The sequence below is a fragment of the Rhinoraja longicauda genome, chromosome 31, assembly GCF_053455715.1.
Source record: "Rhinoraja longicauda isolate Sanriku21f chromosome 31, sRhiLon1.1, whole genome shotgun sequence".
In the NCBI taxonomy this organism is placed as follows: domain Eukaryota; kingdom Metazoa; phylum Chordata; class Chondrichthyes; order Rajiformes; family Arhynchobatidae; genus Rhinoraja; species Rhinoraja longicauda.
Window position 1 is genome coordinate 4,768,664 of NC_135983.1, and position 21,163 is coordinate 4,789,826.

General features: G+C 46.6%; 1 protein-coding gene across 4 annotated transcripts in view; it reads right to left on the bottom strand.

Annotated features, from left to right (window-relative positions):
• Positions 1-21,163, bottom strand: part of LOC144608231 (LIM/homeobox protein LMX-1.2) — a 254,632-nt gene that overhangs the window by 17,233 nt on the left and 216,236 nt on the right. For all 4 annotated transcript variants that reach the window (XM_078425815.1, XM_078425814.1, XM_078425816.1 and 1 more), the window contains one exon: positions 6,670-6,902. In XM_078425815.1, the coding sequence (XP_078281941.1) occupies positions 6,670-6,902 (233 nt within the window). The remainder of the gene's footprint in view (positions 1-6,669; positions 6,903-21,163) is intronic.

Below are 21,163 nucleotides of genomic sequence, written 5' to 3' on the forward strand. Positions count from 1 at the left end.
TCTCTTAATGCCACCATCTGTGTATATCTACACCCATTTCTGCAGCTGATTTGTATCTCACTGTATAATTTGACAGCCTTCCTCACAGTCCGTGACCCCAGTAGTCTCGGTATCATCTGCAAACCTACGAAGCAACCCACCTATGAAGAAGGGTCTCGACCCAAAATTCCCCCAGAGATGCTATCTGACCCGCTGAGTTACTCCAGCATTTTGTATCTATCTTCGGTTGAAACCAGCATCTGCAGTTCCTTCCTACACATGTATGTTTACGTCCAAGTCATTTGGCCCATTGAGTCCATGGACTGAGGCTGAGTGTTCAAACCTACTTCATGGTTTAACCAACTTAACAATCGGAGATGATCCTTAAAACGGAACGAAATAAAGAATTAGCAATGTTGTACATCTGTCCTCCATTACTGATAGTATGCTATTTTACACTCATTGGGCACCCCAAACTGGTTGTCTGAATAACTTTAAACTTCTCATTCATTAAAATTGTCAGACAGACAGATACAGAGTCTGACACGAAGAAATGAGTAGAGAGAGATATAGACATTGGCAGGTAGACATTGGCAGAGATAGAGAGATATTCAGAGGGATAGGCAGATAGATAGGCCAAAAGAGATAGGTAGGGAGATATAGGCAGAGAGAGATAGACAGAGAGATAGACAGAGAGATAGACAGATAGACAGAGATAGACAGAGAGATAGACAGAGAGATAGACAGGGAGATAGACAGAGATAGACAGAGAGATAGACAGAGAGATAGACAGGGAGATAGACAGAGAGATAGACAGGGAGATAGACAGATAGACAGAGACAGCGATAGACAGAGAGATAGACAGAGAGATAGACAGAGAGATAGACTGAGAGATACTCAGAGACATAGGCAGAGAGATAGACAGAGAGATGGATAGGCAGAGAGAGATAGAAAGGGAGAGGTAGGTAGAGAGAGAGAGAGGCAAAGGGATGGACAGGCAGAAAGATAGGCACAGAGTTGTCTGGGATAGATAGATAGATAAATAGATAGATAGATAGATAGATAGATAGATAGATAGATAGATAGATAGATAGATAGATAGATAGATAGATAGATAGATAGATAGATAGATAGATAGATAGATAGATAGATAGATAGATGGACGGACGGACGGACGGACGGACGGACGGACGGACGGACGGACGGACGGACGGACGGACGGACGGACAGACAGACAGACAGACAGACAGACAGACAGACAGACAGACAGATAGATAGATAGATAGATAGATAGATAGATAGATAGATAGATAGATAGATAGATAGATAGATAGATAGGATAGTTTGTCTGTTTGTCTGTTTGTTTCTATGTTAATTGTATTTGTAAAGCGCTTTGTGCATGTGTTAAGGCGCTATATAAAATAAATATATTATTATTATTATTATAGATAGATGTATATAGATGGACAGACACACAAACAGACAAAGAGGAAGACAGACAGAGAGATGAAGGGTGTGGGAAGGAACTGCAGATGCTGGTTTACTCCGAAGATAGACGCAAAATGCAGGAGTAACTCAACGGGTCGAGCAGCATCTCTGGAGAAAAGGAATAGGTGACTTTTCGGGTCGAGACCCTTCTTCAGACTCTGAATTTGGTTTAGTTTGGTCTGAACTCAGAATCTGAAGAAAGGTTCCCACCCGAAACGTCAACTATTCCTTCTCTCCGGAGATGCTGCCTGACCCGCTGAGTCACTCCGGCATGTTTTGTGTCTGTCCAGAGAGACGAGGAGGTGGATGGGGAGAGGCAGATCGGCCAGTCTGCCCGGCGGAGAGAAGGTTTGGTGAGGGTTTTGGTGATGGGGACGTGTTCAGAAGCTCCCTTATGAAGCATCTGGTGGATTGCAAGTGGCTGCTGACAATGCGCGGAGGAAAGAACCGTGTTCAGACGCTGGTTTAAATCCTGCTGGAGTAACTCAGCGGGACAGGCAGCATCTCTGGACAGGGCCGTCTTAACGAATGGGCCTGATGGGCACTTGCCCGGGGGCCCACGAGCATAGGGGCCCCATGCTGATCTTTGTATGTTAAGTGACTTGCAATAAATAAATACTACTTTAAAAATGTAGGTTCAGTAAGTGCTTTTTTCGCAACATTTCCGGTCACTAAGTGCTTCTCACAGCGATCTGTAAGTGCTTTTCGCAACAATGTAGCACCCTAAGTCCATCGCTAAGTGCTTTCCGGTAAGTGCTTTTCGCCGGCACGACAGGGGGGGGGGGGGCTGGTAGGAAAAGGGGGGTGGGGAAGAGTAACGGTAGGGGCCCCAGTACACTGCTTTGCCCGGGGGCCCATAATGCTGTAAAAACGGCCCTGTCTCTGGAGAGAAGGAATGGGTGCCGTTTCGAGTCGAGACCCTTCTTCAGACTGAAGAAGAAGAAGCTCTTCAGGCTGAAGAAGGGTCTCGACCGGAGATGTCACCCACTCCTTCTCTCCAGAGATGCTGCCTGTCCCGCTGAGTTACTCCAACATTTTGTGCCTGGCTGCTGACAGTTGCAGGTTGTGGGACTGACATGCATCAGCTCGCAGTTCGACCCACACATGGGCTAATTTGGGGAAGGAAAAGCCTGACCGCACACAAATGGGACTCCCCGTCGGCGATCTGCCTGCTGCTCTCTTTCGACTGTGTTTGATGTTGTGGTTATACTGCAGCACAGGCTCCACAGGTGGTCCATCCCCCTCGCATCTCAATACCGGCTCTTACAGGACAGCCAATTTTTAACGTTGACAGTTTTGTGGCCCGTGATTTCCAACTTCTCTAACTTGTAACCTTGTTTCTAAAGGTTCCTTTCATTTTACCTTCCCAGCTTAATTGTTCAAAGCCTCATTAATTTTCGAAAAAGGTTGCGAGCAGGTGATGAACATCATTTCAGACCAGCGAGTGCAATTAAAAACACTTGGACAATTCATTTTTAAAAAAGCGACTCAATCCAATCTGGCGATAGGGAAATTTCGGAAACATTCATAAAAAGGGAGGTTTCTTGCAGAGTTTTGAATTTAGTTTGGAGTCTGTGAATTTGGAAGTTAGTTGTGCATAGAGTGTATCAACAGGCTTTAAGTTTGGCAAAAGTTCTGAAAAAGTTAACCAGCTGAAAAGTGATTTATTTCAGTGCATTTCGCCATTGACTTTGTCTCGGACTGGGGGCCCTCTTGCAAGTTGATCTTCCTTGATTTCAATTGAACTTATTGATGCCACGATCAAACACTGGGGCTGACTCGCTTTTAATAGCTGTGTCATTATTAGCTTCCTGAAATGCCATTTAAATTTAATGGCTTTCCAAACCTGATAACTCCTCGTCTTTGGAGAGTTCGGTGCCTGTGACGGCTGGGCGATTTATAAAGTTACATTAAAGAGACCAATTCTTGGGGGGGCTGCACTAGGAGAACAAACAATGGTGTGATAAATCTCCCCCCCCCCCCCCCCCCCTACATCATAGACCCCCAACTCATATGATCAAGTGATCCCTGCCTTCCTGCAGATACGAGCAGGCCTTTGATCATCTGCTCTCGACGATTTGATCGCAGGGAGCATTTCCCACTCTTCCCATCTGAATACCATAAAGGTTAGTTAACCCTTGGTGTGCCTCGGTGCCATGTTTGCATCTGGGCCGTTAATCAAACGGCGGAATTTGCGCTCGCCCGGCTCTGGGCTGACAAGGGATGGCCCGTAAACAAAAACAGGCACACGGAGATGCATGGACAAGTTCTTTGACAGTTGTCTGCAGCCAAATAAGGACCAGCTGCTGGCTGCAACACACAGCGTGAGTAATGGATGTGAATGTTGCACTGGGTGCACGTGTAGGTTCTACACAAAACCCACGAAGCCGAACAAACCCAGCTAGTTACGCCGCAGTCTCATTGCGAACTGACTTCAAATGGCGCCTGCCCACTTCAATTCACTGGAATTTAGAAGGATGAGAGGGGACCTTGTAGAAACACATAAAATTCTTAAGGGATTGGACAGGCGAGATGCAGGAAAAAATGTTCCCCGTGTTGGGGGAGTCCAGAACCAGGGGTCACAGTGTAAGAATAAGGGGTAGGCCATTTAGGACTGAGATGAGGAAAAGCTTTTTCACCCAGAGAGTTGTGAATCTGTGGAATTCTCTGCCATAGAAGGCAGTGGAGACCAATTCACTGGATGTTTTCAACAGAGAGTTGGATATAGCTCTTGGGGCTAACGGCATCAAGGGATATGGGGAAAAAAGCAGGAAACGGCTACTGATTTTGGATGATCAGCCATGATCATATTGAATGGCGGTGCAGGCTCGAAGGGCCGAATGGCCTACTCCTGCAACTATTTTCTATGTTTCTACGTTTCTAAACTGGGCTAAAGCAAAACCTGAAATTAAAATGTGAAAACAAGGAACTGCAGATGCTGGTTTACACAAAGGGAGACAAAGTGATGGAGTAACAGTGATGGCGGCCCGGTGACACAGTGGTAGAGCTGCTGCCTCACAGCACCGGAGACCCGGGTTCAATCCTGACCTTGGGTGCTGTCTGTGCAGAGTTTGCACGTTCTCCCCGTGACCGCATGGGTTTTCTCCGGGTGCTCTGGTCTCAATAGACAATAGATGCAGGAGGAGGCCATTCGGCCCTTCGAGCCAGCACCGCCATTCAATGTGATCATGGCTGATCATTCTCAATCAGTACCCCGTTCCTGCCTTCTCCCCATACCCCCTGACTCCGCTATCCTTAAGAGCTCTATCTAGCTCTCTCTTGAATGCATTCAGAGAATTGGCCTCCACTGCCTTCTGAGGCAGAGAATTCCACAGATTCACAACTTTCTGACTGAAAAAGTTTTTCCTCATCTCAGTTCTAAATGGCCTACCCTTATTCTTAAACTGTGGCCCCTTGTTCTGGACTCCCCCAACATTAGGAACATGTTTCCTGCCTCTAACGTGTCCAACCCCTTAATAATCTTATACGTTTCGATAAGATCTCCTCTCATCCCCCCGCATTCCAAAGATGTACGGGTTTGTAGGTTAATTGGCTTCTGTAAAATTTCTGATTGTCCCTTTGTGTGTTAATGTACGGGGTGATCGCTGGCTGGCACCGTCTCAGTGGGCCGAAGGGCCTATTTTGGCGCCGTATCTCTGAACCCCTCTCACCCTTCCACATTCCCACACCATTCCACCATAGCTTGTAAATTAATTGATGGTCTCTTGCCCAGAGTAGGGGAATCGAGGACCAGAGGACATAGGTTCAAGGTGAAAGGGAAAAGATTTAATAGGAATCTGAGGGGTAACTTTTTCACACAGAGGGTGGTGGGTGTATGGAACAAGCTGCCAGAAGAGGTAGCTGAGGCAGGGACTATCCTAAAATTTGAGAAACAGTTAGACAGGTACATGGGTAGGACAAGTTTGGTGGGGTATGGACCATCGCAGGCAGATGGGACTAGTGTGGCTGGGACATGTTGGCCGGTGTGGGCAAGTTGGGCCAAAGGGCATGTTTCCACGGTGTATCACTCTATGGCTCTATGACTGTAAGTAAAGTCTAAAGATGAAGTTTGAGGCAGTAATTCTTTGATTCAGTGCTTGCCTGCCTGCCTGCCTGACTGTTCGCAGTAAGTTCTGTGTGGGGAACACGATGCTGACTTACAGTACTTGAACAAAGCTCGGAAATGCGTGACTTCTCTTCTTAGATCGGGGGGATGTTAAAGGACAATTGAATGGATGTGTTCAGTGGATATGTTCTGGAGCTGACAGGATGGCAGAGGTGGAGGCAGTTCTACCCATTAACTCCATGCTAGTTCCCGGTTTATCTGTTCAGCCACATTCCCACACCATTCCACCATACCTTGTACATTAATTTACCGCATGTGCCTGTCCAATTAACCTTCTAAAAGTCCCGATAAAGTCTTGTCCTGCCACCAGTAAGGGCAAGTTCTAGATGGCCACCACTTTCTGTGCAAATCCCTCCCTATTTATATAGTTCTACACTGCTTTCATTCCCTTCAGCTCAGTCCACCAAGACAGCAGGTATTGTCGGTGCCAAGTTTGCATATTCTCGCTTGGGTTTCCTCCGGGCTCTCCGGTTTTCTCCCACAACTAAAAGATGTGTAGGTTTGTCGGTAAGTGGCTTCTAAACATTGTCCCTTTGTGTGTAGGACATAGAACCAGTGTGTATGGGGTGATCGCTGGCCGACGTGGACTCGGTGGGCCGATGGACCTGTTTCCGCACTGTATTTCTGAACTAAACTAAACTAAACGGGACAATTGGCCTCTGTAAATTGTCCCGACTGTGCAGATCAGAGAACTAGTGTGTATGGGGTGATCGAGGGTCAATGCAGACCCGGTGGGCTGAAGGGCCTGTGTCCACATTGTATCTCTAAAATCTAAAACTAAAAACTATGTTCTATACAGTCTTGATTGACCTGAAGGGTCTCGACCCGAAACGTCACCCATTTCTTCTCTCCAGAGATGCTGCCTGTCATGCTGAGTTACTCCAGCATTTTGTGTCTATCTTCGGTTTAACCCAGCAACTGCAGTTCCTTCCTACACAGTCTTGATTGATTGATTGATTGATTGATTGATTGATTGATTGATTGATTGATTGGTTGATTGGTTGATTGGTTGATTGGTTATTGATTGATAGTTTCTTATCGCGTGTGACACGTCACAGTGAGATTCTTTGCTTTACCTGAATCAGAGTCATCCGGGCTTACGGAGCTCAGCAGGTCCTTCTCCTTCTCGTAGTCGCTCTTGCAGAGGAGCTGACCCTCCTTGAGGACGTACTCGTCACCCTTCCGCAGCTGCCTCTCGCAGACGCAGCAGCAGAAGCAGCTCAGATGGTAGACGCACTCCAGCGACCGCATGACGAACTCTGTCGGTGCAATCTTCTCCATGCACCCGTTACACTTGGTGGCAAACAACCTGCGACAGAGGAGACAAGGTACGTGACAAGGTGCCGGAACGCCATCTCACGGAGAGGCAAGGAACGAGGAACTGCGGATGCTGCTTTACCCGAACAAACACGAAGGGCCGAAGGACCTGTTTCCGCTCTGCATCTCTAAACTAAAACGAAACTAAATAAACTAATCAGCTAGTCCTGCCACTTTACCTCTCTGCGTTGTCGTCCAATGTTCTTTATCTCTCTCCATCGTCATCTATATCTCTCATTTCCCTTTCCCCTGACTAGTCTGAAGAAGGGTCTTGACCCGAACTCTCCAGAGATGCTGCCTGTCCCGCTGAGTTAATCTAGCTTTTTGTGTCTATCTTCCGCAAATAAGACCAACTGTTTCTTTTGGCTGAAGATAGGCACAATGTATGGAGCAGCTCGGCGGGTCAGGCAGCATCTCTGGAGAACATGGCTAAGTGACGTTTCGGGTCGGGACCCTTCTTCAGACCGGTCTGTGTTCGCCTGCTGAGTTACTCCACCACTTGCTGACTTTTTCCACAAAACTGAAAATTCAACTTGATATTATGCTCGCTCTTCCCACTCATCGATGAGTCTACATTAAATCTGCAACAGGGTCACTTAGCATGGAGGGAGGTTCATGAATTCACAAGTTTACAAGTCATAGGAGCAGAAGGAGGCAATGCCCACAATGGGCTTATAAGGCCAGCTGCAGTTGGGACTGTGAAATGGCACAAAACCCGGCAACACTTGTATATATATGGACTCAGTGGGATGTTTCTACGTATTATGTACTTATTGTACCTATGTATGGCAATAATTTTACTGATCTGAATGCAAAAAAAGAATGTCACTCTACCTAATGCAATGGCTAGGGTTGGGGAGGGACGGAGAGAGAGGGGATGCAAGGGTTACTTGAAGTGAGAGAAATCACATTCATACGTCAGGATTGTAAGCTGCCCAAGCAAAATATGAGGTGCTGTTCCCCCAGCCTACTCACTGTGCTAGTTTCTCTGATGTCTTGGTGAGTTTCACTGTCTGTGTAACTTGTCATTACCGAGCCCACAACCAACAATGGCCCGTTTCCTTGACCATCGTTATTTATTTCCCATATCTTTCATTCATTTGTTCTAAAACTCTCGTTTTCGTTTCCCTTTCCCCTGACTCTCAGTCTGAAGAAGGGTCTCGACCCGAAACATCACCTACTCCTTTGCTACAGAGAAGCTGTCTGGCCCGCTGAGTTACTCCAGCTTTTTGTGTCTATCTTCAGTCCAAACCAGCATCGGCAGTTCCTTCCGACACATTATGTTGGATGATGTTCATCTGTTAAATCTATCCAAAATGGCCTTGGATACTACTTTGTCATTCAAATAGCAATTAATCAGTCTGAACTGTCTATGAAAATGCTGTCTATATTCATGGTTATCTGAATAAGGGAACATCCTATATTAAATAACATCCCATATTAATTCAATGTGCAACATAAAAACTTTTCACTGTACCTCGGTACATGTGACAATAAACTAAACTAAACTAAACTAAAACAAATCTACATTTTAGCTCATCAATCAAAGTGATATTTTACCTTGGTTGAAAATATAAAATAATCATACATGTAAGACAGGCATTAGCTGTAAGAAAAAATGTCAGTGCTCTGCTCAACATAAGAACAATATATGCCTGAATTTGCAATTGAACATTTACTGAGAAAATAAAATTCCACACTGACAAACTGGTGAATTATCACTGAGGTATAAATTAAGTTAAAGCATGGTTTACAGAATCTGAGTTTAGGTTTAGCTTTAAGTTTGTTATTGTCACATTTAGGTTAGTTTTGAGATACAGTGCAGAAACAGGCCCTCCGGACCACTGAGTTTGCGCTGACTATTGATCCCCGCACATTAACACCATCCTACACACGCCAGGGTCAATTTACATTTATACCAAGCCAATTAACCTACAAATCTGTACGTCTTTGGAGTTTGGGAGGAAACCGAAGATCTCAGAGAAAACGCATGTGGTCACGGGGGGAACGTACAAACTCCTTACAGACAGCACCCGTAGTCGGGATTGAACCCGGGTCTCTGGCGCTGTAAAGCAGCAACTCTACCACTGCACAACCATGCCGCCCCTAGGTACAGTGAAAAGCTATTCTGTTCAAGTGGATCAGATAATACCACACATACATACAATCAAGTCAACTCAAGTACAATAGGTCGAGCAAAAGGGAAGATACAGAGTGCAAAATATAGTTCTCAACATCAGTTCCATAGACAAAGTCCAATGCCCTCATTGGGATAGAGTTGAATCGGACAGTACCCTAACTAATGGAAGGACCTTTCGGAAGCCTGATAACACAGGGGAAGAAGCTGCTCTGGAGTCTGGTGGTGCGCGCTTTTAAGCTTCTGTACCTTCTGCCAGATGGGAGCAGGGAGATGGAATGACCAGGGTGGGACTGGGCTTTGATTATGTCGGCTGCTTTCCCGGGGCAACATGAAGTGTAGACGGAGATGTGAAGTGTAGAGGCTCCATTGTGACGAAAGGAAGGATTGCAATAAGGGGTTATTTTTCTCCAGGGTATGTCCTCCTGTGCTCGCCAGAGTTACAGTGTCACACAGCATCTGGAGCACAGTGGGCAGGCAGTGGGCGACCATCCTGATGACCAAACCTCCGCTCAATCAGATGTGGAACCTTCAGGCTAGTGCTGTACAGGTTTGCTGCATTTGCAGCAAGTTGCGTCCCTTCCACCAAATGCGGCATTGTGGCACAACAGAAGAGTTGCTGCCTCCACATTGCCAGAGACCCGGGATCGATCCTGACCTCAGGTGCTGTCTGTGTGTGGAGTTTGTACGTTCTCCCTCTGGCACGTGAGTTTCCTCCGGGTGCTCCGGTTCCTGCCAACACTCCAAGGTGTGCAGGTTTGTAGGTTAATTGACCATGGTAAACTTCGGCCCAGTGTGTAGGGCTCAGTGTTGCAGTGCAAATTCCCCGTTGTTTATTTTGCACTGCACCCCTGGTCGGGAGTGGGTGAGAAAGTGCGATAACATGGAACTAGTGTGAACGAGTGCTCAATGGTCGGCGTGGATTCGGTGGGCGTAAGGGCCTGTATTTATGCTGTATCTCTAAACTAAATTAAACTAAACTAAACTAAACTGAACACCAGCTGAGAACAGAGGTTTAACATATCTGCAAACACCAGTTGTGGCAGTCAGTCTCGAGTCTTAATTGCAAGAGAATCTGAGTACAAAGGAGCAATGGCATCTCCAATTACAAAGCAAATGGGTGAGAACATATTTGAATTCTGTGCGCAGATCGGGTCTCACTTCCTGAGAGATAGTTCTCAGAATTGTAGTGAAACTGTTCCATAGGTAGACACTAAATGCTGGAGTAACTCAGCGGGACAGGCAGCACCTCTGGAGAGAAGGAACGGGTGACGCTTCGGGTCGAGGCCCTTCTTCAGACTGAGAGTCAGGGGGGAGGGAAAGTGGAGGTATGAAAAGGTTCAGAACAAGTCAGAGCCAGCACCGATGACGAAGGAAAGGTGGAGCCCACAATGGTCCATTGTTGGCTGTGGGAGAGCTGATAACAAAGGGATATATGGATGGAAACATAGACAACTTCATGGTATCCCACATTATGTTCCATCAGCCAAGATAAAACTTCATCCCCAGAGTGAAGCCACATGCAAGTTGGAGGGACAGCACCTCGTATTTCACTTGGGTAGCTTACAACCCAACGGTATGAACCTTGAATGCTGCAATTGTAGGTGACTTATACAAACTCCTCCCTGTTCCTCCAGTAAACATTGGTTAACCAGTTCCAGTTCTCAACGATGCATCCCTCTTGGGATCACACTATCCTTAGCTATCAATCAGCCTATCAAGGCACCTCCTTGCCTGAAGTTATCTGTTTTGTCCTGGTCTTTTCCTGCTTCCAGTTCCTCCTCCCTACAATCAGTCTGAAGAAGGGTCCCGACCCAAAATGTTAACTATCCATTTTCTCCTGAGATGCTGCCTGACCCGCTGAGTTACTCCAGAGCTTTATGTCTCTCCTTAGCCAAAATAAACAGTTGGTCTTATTTGCAGCAGGACTAGCTTATTAGGAAATTCACTGCAGATGCTGGTTCAAATTGAAGGTAGACACAAAATCTGAAGAAGGGTCTCGGCCCGAAACGTCACCCGTTCCTTCTCTCCTGAGATGCTGCCTGACCCGCTGAGTTACTCCAGCATTTTGTGTCTACCTTCAGTTTATTTCGTTTTAGTTTTAGTTTAGAGATGCAGCGTGGAAACAGGCCCTTCGGCCCACCGAGTCCACGCTGACCATCGATCCCCACACATCCTACATGCACTGGGGACAATTTACAATTATACCAAGTCAATTAACCTACAAATCTGTATGTCTTTGAAGTGTGGGAGGAAACCGGAGCACCCGGGGAAAACCCTCGCGGGTCAAGGGGGAGAAGGTTGAAACTCTGTACAGACAGCACCCGTAGTCAGGATTGAACCCGGGTCTCTGGCGCTGTGAGGCAGCAACTCTACCGCTGCGCCACCTGATCATATGGCATCTGTGCCGCACTATATTGCGACCACCTCATTTGATCCCAGATCATGTGGAAAGACTGGATAGGCTCGCTGGAATTTAGAAGACTGAGCGGGGATCTTATAGAAACATATAAAATTCTTAAGGGGTTGGAGAGGCTAGATGCGGGAAGATTGTTCCCGATGTTGGGGAAGTCCAGAACCAAGGGTCACAGCTTAAGGATAAGGGGGAAGTCTTTTAGGACCGAGATGAGAAAACATTTCTTCACACAGAGAGTGGTGAGTCTGTGGAATTCTCTGCCACAGAAGGTAGTTGAGGCCAGTTCATTGGCTATATTTAAGAGGGAGTTAGATGTGGCCCTTGTGGCTAAAGGGATCAGGGGGTATGGAGAGAAGGCAGGTACAGGTTACAGAGTTGGATGATCAGCCATGATCATATTGAATGGCGGTGCAGGCTCGAAGGGCCGAATGGCCTACTCCTGCACCTATTTTCTATGTTTCTATGTTTCTATCCCGTGCCCATCCACAACTCCATGCAGCTCCATGAAGGAATCTAACGAGGGTAAACCTGCGCGCCTCCAGATGAAGCCACCCTCCACTGTGCAAAATGCCTCCGGTGGCACGAACGACCCACGGACCACGACGGTGTTTAATTGGTTCACGGATAAGCAAAGAGCCAAATTGGCGGAGACAGGCGTGATAACGTGTGCAGTGAGTCTTGGCTTGCCTGCTGAACGACCCTGTGTCCGACCCTGTGTTGCAGTGGGATGCGAGGCAATCTAGAGACAACGGTAATGAGGTGTGATGTGGAATGCCCCTCTGGGCTGCGCTGGCCCATGGCGAGATTACACGCAACCTTTAACTGAGACTGATGCTGCAGAGTTTGATGTGCTACATTGGTGTCATCTTCAAAGCGAGGCAAGTGCTTGCATGTGGACGGCAGGGCAGAAATCTCGCCTTAGGATATTCCAAACAGCAAATTAACTACGTTTGAAGTGTAGCCACCGCTATACGGTGGGGACATGGTAGACTATCTGTGCGCTGCAAGCTTCTACAAACAGCAGAGCGGCGTACGACCAGACCACATCTTTGCCCTTGCTTGGGGACAACATATTTCTTCTTAGCTCTGCGTGTCCGAAGAAGGGTCTCGGCCCATTCCTTCTCTCCAGATATGCTGACATGACCCACTGAGTCACTCCAGCTTTGTGTAACTATCGTTTATAAATGTCGCCACACCTGAAAGGCAGATTTACGCCTCGCCCTGAATTTCCAAACACTACCAAACTTCTCCATCTGCTGGACTTTTCACCCAACTTGGAGAAACAAGGAACTGCAGGTGCTGGTTTACAACGTCAAATAAAAGACACAAAATGCTGGAGTAACTCAGCGGGTCAGGCAGCATCTCTGGAGAACGGGTCCACGGTTGGGGGGAGGGAGGGGAGGAGGGGGGTAGGGAGGTGGGGGGAGAGGGGAAGGGAGGGAGGGGGGAGGGAGATGTGGGGAGGGGTGAAGGGGATGAGGAGGGGGACAGGGGAGTGATGGGGGCAGGGGTGAAGGGGATGGGGAGGGAGTAGGGGGAGAGGGGAGGGTTGAAGGGGATGGGGAGGGGTGAAGGGGAGGGGAGGAGGGGGTGCTGCACCAATACAGGAGAGGTTTAGACCCAACGGGTCCACTTGGTTCAGTTCTCATTAAATCTCTCTTGGAGTTTCACAATGTTTGGAAAGCCACAGCAGAAAATAAACTAGCACGCGACAAAAAGCTTTTCACCGTACCTCGGTACACGTGACAATAAACTGAAGTCAAACTCAAGATAGACACAAAATGCTGGATTAACTCAGTGGGGCAGGCAGTATCTCTGGGGAGAAGGAATGGGCGATATTTCAGTTTGAGACCCTTGTTCGGTCCGAGAGTGAAGGGAGAGGGAGATGCGCAAGGAAATGTAGTATCGTTTATTGTTAGCTGAGGGGGAAGGTGTTAATGAGGCATACAATCAGTAATATTTAATCAGGAGGACGGTGAAACTAGTCTGAGAAATAGGATGGAGGAGGGACGGAGAGAGAGAGGGAAAGCAAGGGTTACTTGAAACATAGAAAATAGGTGCAGGAGTAGGCCATTCGGCCCTTCGAGCCAGCACTGCCATTCAATATGATCATGGCTGATCATCCAGAATCAGTACCCCGTTCCTGCTTTCTCCCCATATCCTTTGATTCTGTTAGCCCCAAGAGCTATATCTAACTTTCTCTTGAAAATATCCAGTGAATTGGCCTCCACTGCCCTTTGTGGCAGAGAATCCCACAGATTCACAACTCTCTGGGTGAAAAGGTTTTCCCTCATCTCAGTCCTAAATGGCCTACCCCTTATTCTTAAACTGTGACCCCTGGTTCTGGACTCGCCCAACAGGGGGATCATTTTTCCTGCATCTACCCTGTCCAATCCTCTAAAAATTTTGAATACTTGACGTTAGAGAAATCAATATTCATACTCAAACTCAAACTCAGATGCGGCCCAATGAGTTCCTCCAGCACTTCAGTCCTGATCCATGGTGTGGTCTACTGGTGCTTGCCACGTTTTCCCTGTTTCCTTTTCCCTATTGCTCTGGTTTTTCTCCCCTGAGTTTCTTGCCCAGAGTAGGGGAATTGAGGACCAGAGGCTCTTAGGTTTAAAGTGAAGGGGAAAAGATTTAACAGGAATCTGACGGGTGACTTTTTCACGCAAAGATTGGTGGATGTAAGGAACGAGCTGCCAGAGGAGGTAGTTGAGGCTGGGACTACCCCAACGTTTAAGAAACAGTTAGACAGATACATGGATAGAACAGGTTTGGAGGGATATGGACCAAATGTAGTGGAGTTGGGACATGTTGGCCGGTGTGGGCAAGTTGGCCCAAAGTGCCTGTTTCCACACTGTATGACTTGTTAACTCTGTTTCCCAAAGACATGAGGGTTGGTAGGTTAGTTAGCCTTTATACCTTGCATGGTTAGTTTAGTTTAGTTTGAAACAGTCCCTTCGGCCCACCAAGTCCATATCGACCAGCACATTAACACTACATTAACACCATCCTACACACACTAGGGACAATGTTACATTTACACCGTACCAATTAAGCTACAAGCCTGTACTTCTTTGGAGTGTGGGAGGAAACCGAAGATCTCGGAGAAAAACCATGCAGGTCACGGGGAGAAAGTACAAACTCCATACAGACAGCACCCATAGTCAGGATCGAACCCGGGTCTCTGGCGCTGTAAGGCAGCAACTCTACCGCTGAACCACCGTGCCGTGTGCAGGTAAATGGCAGAATCTCAGCAGAATTGATGTGGACGTGCAAAAAAATAATATGAGTTTTGTATAGGAACTTCATTGTTCCATTGTCAGTGCATATGGTAAGTAAATACTCCTCACCCTTGACTCTCGGTTAGTGTAAACTGATGCTTGATGGTTGGAAAGACTCAATGGGCCAAAGGGTCAGTTTGCTTGCTGTATCTCTCTGTTACTCTATGTAGCGTGGCAGAAGATGGACCAGAATTACCATCCAGTGACGCTGCAACACAAGCCTACTTGTTCTGCTGGGGCCACAGTGTCTGGGCAGATAAACAATGCAATGACAAATCTCTCAATGTACTCCTGTCTCAAGTCAATAGAACCTTGAACTCAGCTTCGGGGGAACACAGAGGGCTTGGGCAGTCATAGAACATGGAACAGTACAGTACAGGAACAGGCCCTTCGGCCCACAATGTCTATGGCGAACATGATGTCAAACCAACTCTCATCTGCCTGTACATAATCCAAATCCACTCATTCTGTGCACATCCACATGTCTATCCAAAGGTCTACAGGAAGACCAGACCACTTCACAAACTACATCACAAACTTCTTGAAGAGTCTACAGCTCCCACTTTGGCCTCATCTGCTGACTTAGAACCTACAGAACTGTGGCAAAGGTCGAAGTCTAGAGTCATAGAGTCACACAGCATGTGGAAACAGGCCCTTCAGCCCAACTCTTCCGTGCCGACCAAGATGCCCCCTCTAGGCTAGTCCCATTTGGCCGCATTTGACCCATGCCCCTGTGAACCATTCCTATCCATGCAACTGCCCAAGTATCTTGGGATGCTCATCAATCTCAAACAAACATGAAAGGCTTTACATCCTCAGTAGGTGAGGTAGCATCCATGGATGGAGAAACAGAGATAATGTTTTAGTTAGAAGATAGACAGAAATTGCTGGAGCAACTCAGCGGGACAGACAGCACCTCTGCAGAGAAAGAATGAGTGGCGTTTTGGGTCGAGACCCATTTTAGTTCAATTATCTTTCAGCAGAGTGAAAGCTACTTCATTTCGATGTTTAATGTCTGCTTAATCCAACAACTGCATGGTGGCACAGCAGTAGAGTTGCTGCCTTACAGCACTTACAGCACCAGAGACCCGCTTTCGATCCTGACCACGGGTGCTGTCTGTATGGAGTTTGCACTTTCTCCCCATAATCGGGAGGCCAATTCTCTGAATGCATTCAAGAGAGAGCTAGATAGAGCTCTTAAGGATAGCGGAGTCAGGGGGTATGGGGAGAAGGCAGGAACGGGGTACTGATTGAGAATGATCAGCCATGATCACATTGAATGGCGGTGCTGGCTCAAAGGGCCGAATGGCCTCCTCCTGCACCTATTGTCTATTGTCTATCGTGTGGGTTTTCTCCGAAAACTTCAGTTTCGTTCCACACTCCAAAGGTGTACGGCTTTGTAGGTTAATTGGCTTGGTATTTTAAAAATGTAAAAATTGTCCCTGATGTCGGACAGAGTATTAATGTGCGGGGATCGCTGGACTCAGTGGGCCGAAGAGCCTGTTTCCGTGCTGTATCTCTATAGTAGGACTGCTTATTTTGAAATAATAGGCAGGCTGGTCTGTAACAATCACTTACCTTCTTTCACCGTGGTTTCTTGATAACTGGGATTTTGTTTTTAGGAACATTTCACTAACAAGTTTACTCTTAATATCTACTATTTAAGTAGTCTTGCAAATAAAGGCCTGAAGGATTACATTAGGAAATTTTAAATCTGCCGCCCGGATTGTAAATGTACCACCTGCGATCTTCTGCTCACAATAACTTGTAAACTAATCTCTCTGCTCCGTTTAATTAAGCCTCAGGCAGTTGTCTAAACAGTGGTGTTGTTGAGGTGGAGAGTTATGTGATTTTTTTTTTAGAGCTCAGTGGGTTTGCTTTAAGAACTCAGAACATTCAAACTTTCCTTTTTGGACGCCAAATCAGCTGGAACAGCACAAGTGATAATCCCCGAAAAACCTTCAGTGAGAAGTCATTTGTGGTAACGGATGGAAGAGGGGAGGAATTCTTAAGAACAGGACATCACCAACGATAGTTAATCCAGTTCACTTTAATCCCTTCCCTGCTCCTCCATGCTGACTTCTTTTGGCCTTTTTCCTGATTCTTATCGACAAGTTTTTGTCCTTTTTTTTTAAACCAAGAGGTTTCCAGTTGAAAAATTGTTTCTTTCCAACTCCTGGGTTTATTCCACTGCACTTGGGGGACTTTAGTTTAGTTTAGTTTAGTTTAGTTTAGTTTAGTTTAGTTTAGTTTAGTTTAGTTTAGTTTAGTTTAGTTTAGTTTAGATATACAGGGCAGAGGAAATAGGCCCTTCGGTCCACCGAGTCCGCGCCGACCAGCAATCCCCGCACACTGACAAGATCCTACGCACACAAGGGACAATTTTTTTACATTTATGCCAAGCCAATTAGCCGACAAACCTGCACGTCTCAGACACTGAAGCTTCCCAGAGAAATTCCACGCAGGTGACGGGGAGAACGTACAAACTCCGTACAGACAGCACCCGTAGTCGTAGGGTGGCACGGTGGCGCAGCGGTAGAGTTGCTGCCTCACAGATTCGATCCTGACTACGGGTGCTGTCTGTACGGAGTTTGTACGTTCTCCCCGTGACCTGCGTGGGATTTCTCCGAGATCTCCGGTTTCCTCCCACACTCCAAAGACGTACAGGTTTGTAGGTTAATTGGCTTCGGTAAAAATTCTAAATTGTCCCCAGTGTGTGTAGGTAGGATAGTGTAAGTGTGCAGGAGTTGCTGGTCCACACGTACTCGGTGGGCCGCAGGGCCTGTTTCCTGTTTGGGCCTGTTTGGGCGCGGTATCTCTAAACTAAACTAAACTACTCAGGATCGAACCCGAGTACCTGGCGCTGTGAGTCAGCAACTCTACCGCTGCGCCACCATGTTGCCCACTGATTTAACTAAATATTCCATTACATATGTGTAGTATGCATATTACATTTGCGATACACAGGCTTCGATAAGCACCTATTCTGCATCTGCAGTCTCTAATGCTTGTAACCTACATACTAAAACTCTCGTTTATTTGTTTGTTCCTGAACTACAGCCAAAACGGTACACGATAGTGCGACAATTTTAGGCCCACCTTGCTCACCGTCGTCCCTTTGGTGCTAATGGAAGAAGTTTCATTGAAATCGGTGTTATATTTTTTAAGCTATTCACATTTTAAAGTTTAAATCTATCTCCGAGGGAGGGGGGGTGGAGAGAGGGGGGGGGGAGAGAGAGGTAGGGGGGAGGAGGGGGGGGTAAGGGGGGTTGAGGGGGATGGAGTGGGGGGGAGGGGGAGGGGGAGAGGGGAAGGGGAGGGGGAGGGGAGGGGGGGAGGAGAGTGTGCTGTACCAATGCAGGAGAGGTTCGGGCCCAACGGATCCACTTGGTATAGTTGTACATATATTTTAGGGTCGTACAGCACAGAAAGCTTTTAATGTTTTACCATATGTAAACCTAAGGTAAAATCATGTCGCCTTTTCCCACTGCCTGCTAAATACACCTTTCTGCATACTCTTCTTCCCAGCTGTTATCAGGCAACCGAACCATCCTATCACCAACTAGTGAATGGTCCTGACCTACCATCTACCTCATTGGAGACCCTCGGAGTATCTTTAATTGGACTTTACAGAACTTTAGCTTGCACTAAACCTTGTTCCCTTTATCCTGTGGCTGTACACTGTGGACGACTTGATTGTAATCATATAATGTCTTTCCACTGACTGGATAGCGTGCAACAAAATTACTTTTCACTGAACTTTGGTACACGTGACTATAAAAACTAAACCAAACTAAAAACTAAACTGAACTCTGAAGAAGGATCTCACTCCGAAATCACACCTATTCCGTTTCTCCAGAGATGCTGCCTGACCCGCTGAGTTACTCCAGCATTTTGTGTTCATCTATGGAACTGTTGCACTGCATTTCTGAGAACTATATTCTCACGAGGGGAGACCCTGCCACCTTCAGCTTGGCTGACTATCAAAACAATTTCAACTCTAAATATCTCTGACATTCAAAAACTTTTAAAGACGATTTACACATCGATCCTAAAGAAAAGCAGATAAAAAACCCTCATAAATAAAAAGCTCAAAAGTTTATATATTTTTAAAATATAACTGATTAGTGAATGCCAGGACTAAGCCAGGCCAAAGTGCGAAATCTGATGGCCATTGTAAATGATGGGGAATCTCAGTGAGATTCATCCCATCTCCAAGGAGAAGCCCTGCTGGAAGAGGTCCAGGATAACTCAATCACTACATTGGAGAATTCCGCATTTGCACAGCATTCCCAAAGGTTGGTGGCAATTCCACTTGGAAAGGTCAACATTTACCAACAAAATCTGAGCCAATATTTCTCTTGTTTCGAGAGCAGAAACTGTGACGGATATCACAGGAGGAGCACAGCGGTTAATGAATCAGATTAGCAACCATGTTCTAGTCCACCAGTCCAGGATATGAGTTCAAATCCCAGTTATGGCAACCGGTGAATTTGAATTCAAGCATTACAATCACGATTTATGTTTTTTTAAATAACAGTTTCCAAGGTGGTAACTGGAATTACTCGATTGCTGTAAAAATCCAAGTGGTCTACTGCTGTTCTTAAAGCACCACACAGTACCTTCTATTTGGACTAATTATGGAACGAGCTGCCAGAGGAGGTAGTTGAAGCATGTACTATAACACCATTTAAAACACACACACACACACACACACACAGGTCCATGGATGGGAAAGGTTTAGAGGGATACTAGAACAAGTGGACCCGTTGGGCCCAAACCTCTCCTGCATTGGTGCAGCACCCTCTCCTCCCCCCCCTCCCCTCTTCCCCCCCTCCCCTCCCCCTCCTCCCCTCCCTCTCCCCTCCCCCTCTCCTCCCTCCACCCCCCCCCTTCCCCTACCCTTCACTCCACCCCCCTCAACCCCCCTTGTCCTCCCTCCTCCCCCCTCCCTCCACCCCCTCCTTCCCTAGGAGATAGATTTAAACTTTTAAAGGTGAATAACTTTAAAAATATAACACCGATTTCAATGAAACTTCTTCCATTAACACCAAAGAGACGACGGTGAGTAAGGTGGGCCTAAAATTGTCACGCTATCCTGTACTGTTTTGGCTGTAGTTCAGGAACAAACAAACGAGAGTTTTAGTATATAGATGGGCCAAACACAGGCAAATGGAATGACTTTAGATGAGACAGCTTGGTCAGAGTGGACTTTGGTCTGGAGGGCCTGTTTCCATGCTGCATGACTCTATGATTCCAAGCAAAATTCTCTTAACACCCCCTAGATTCTACCATCCATCTACATAACTAGGGACAATTTACAACAGACAATTAATCAACCAACCAGTACATCTTTAGGATGTGGGAGGAAACTGGAACAGCCAGTGGAAATCCACTCGGTCAAAGGGAGAACGTGCAAACCCCGTATAGACAGCACCTGAGGTCAGGATCGTACCTGGGTCAGTGGCACAGCAAGGAAGTGCTTTTGCTAGCTGCACCATTCTCCTGGGAAGAACATCTGCCCTTAGCTGATGTGGCCCATATATCCAGACCCACCCCTGTCAACAGGCAAGAGTGTTTTGTTGTCATGTGTCCAGAAACAGAACAATAACATACTTGCAGCAGCTCAACAGGTTTGGTTAACTCTTAGCCCCTCCATTGTTTAGGAGCAGTCAGGGATGGGCAGTAAATGCTGACATGACCAGCGACCCTTCGTTTAGTTCAGGAAACAGGCCATTCAGCCCATTGAGTCCACACCGATCATCGATCACCCACCCCCTTTTTTAGTTCTATCCTGCACATCAGGGACAATTTTACAGAAGCAAATTAACCAACAAACATGCACATCTTTGGAGCGTGGGAGAAAATCGGAGCACCCGGAGAAAACCCACGCAGTCACAGGGAGAACGTACAAACTCCGTACAGACAGCACCCGTAGTCGGGATCGAACCCGGGCCTCTGGTGCTGTGATGCAGAAACTCTACCGCTGCGCCACCTTTGAACGACTAAAATATCCGCATTTCCTCACATTCTTCTCTGTGATCAATTACAATCCATGTAATTCTCCTACCTAACCCACAATAACATTATCAGTAACTATGTGCACTGAATGATTCTAAAGCGTGTTACATTCAGGTATTTCCGAAAAAGAAACCGACTGCAGACTTTATTGAGAAGAAGTTGTAGACTAAGTGAGTGGTTTGTACTTTTCGAGAAAGTATATCAGCAAGTCATTAACTGTGAAATGATTTGTATTTGTACTACAGCTAATCTAACCGCTGACTCGAGTAAATCTCATAAACTGTCAGCAATAAAGCCAGTTTAAGACCTGAGATGATGATAATATTGCACAGGACACCTATAATGAGTGGACACGGTGTAGGCTTCACTGCACAGTTTCAGATCGTGGTTAT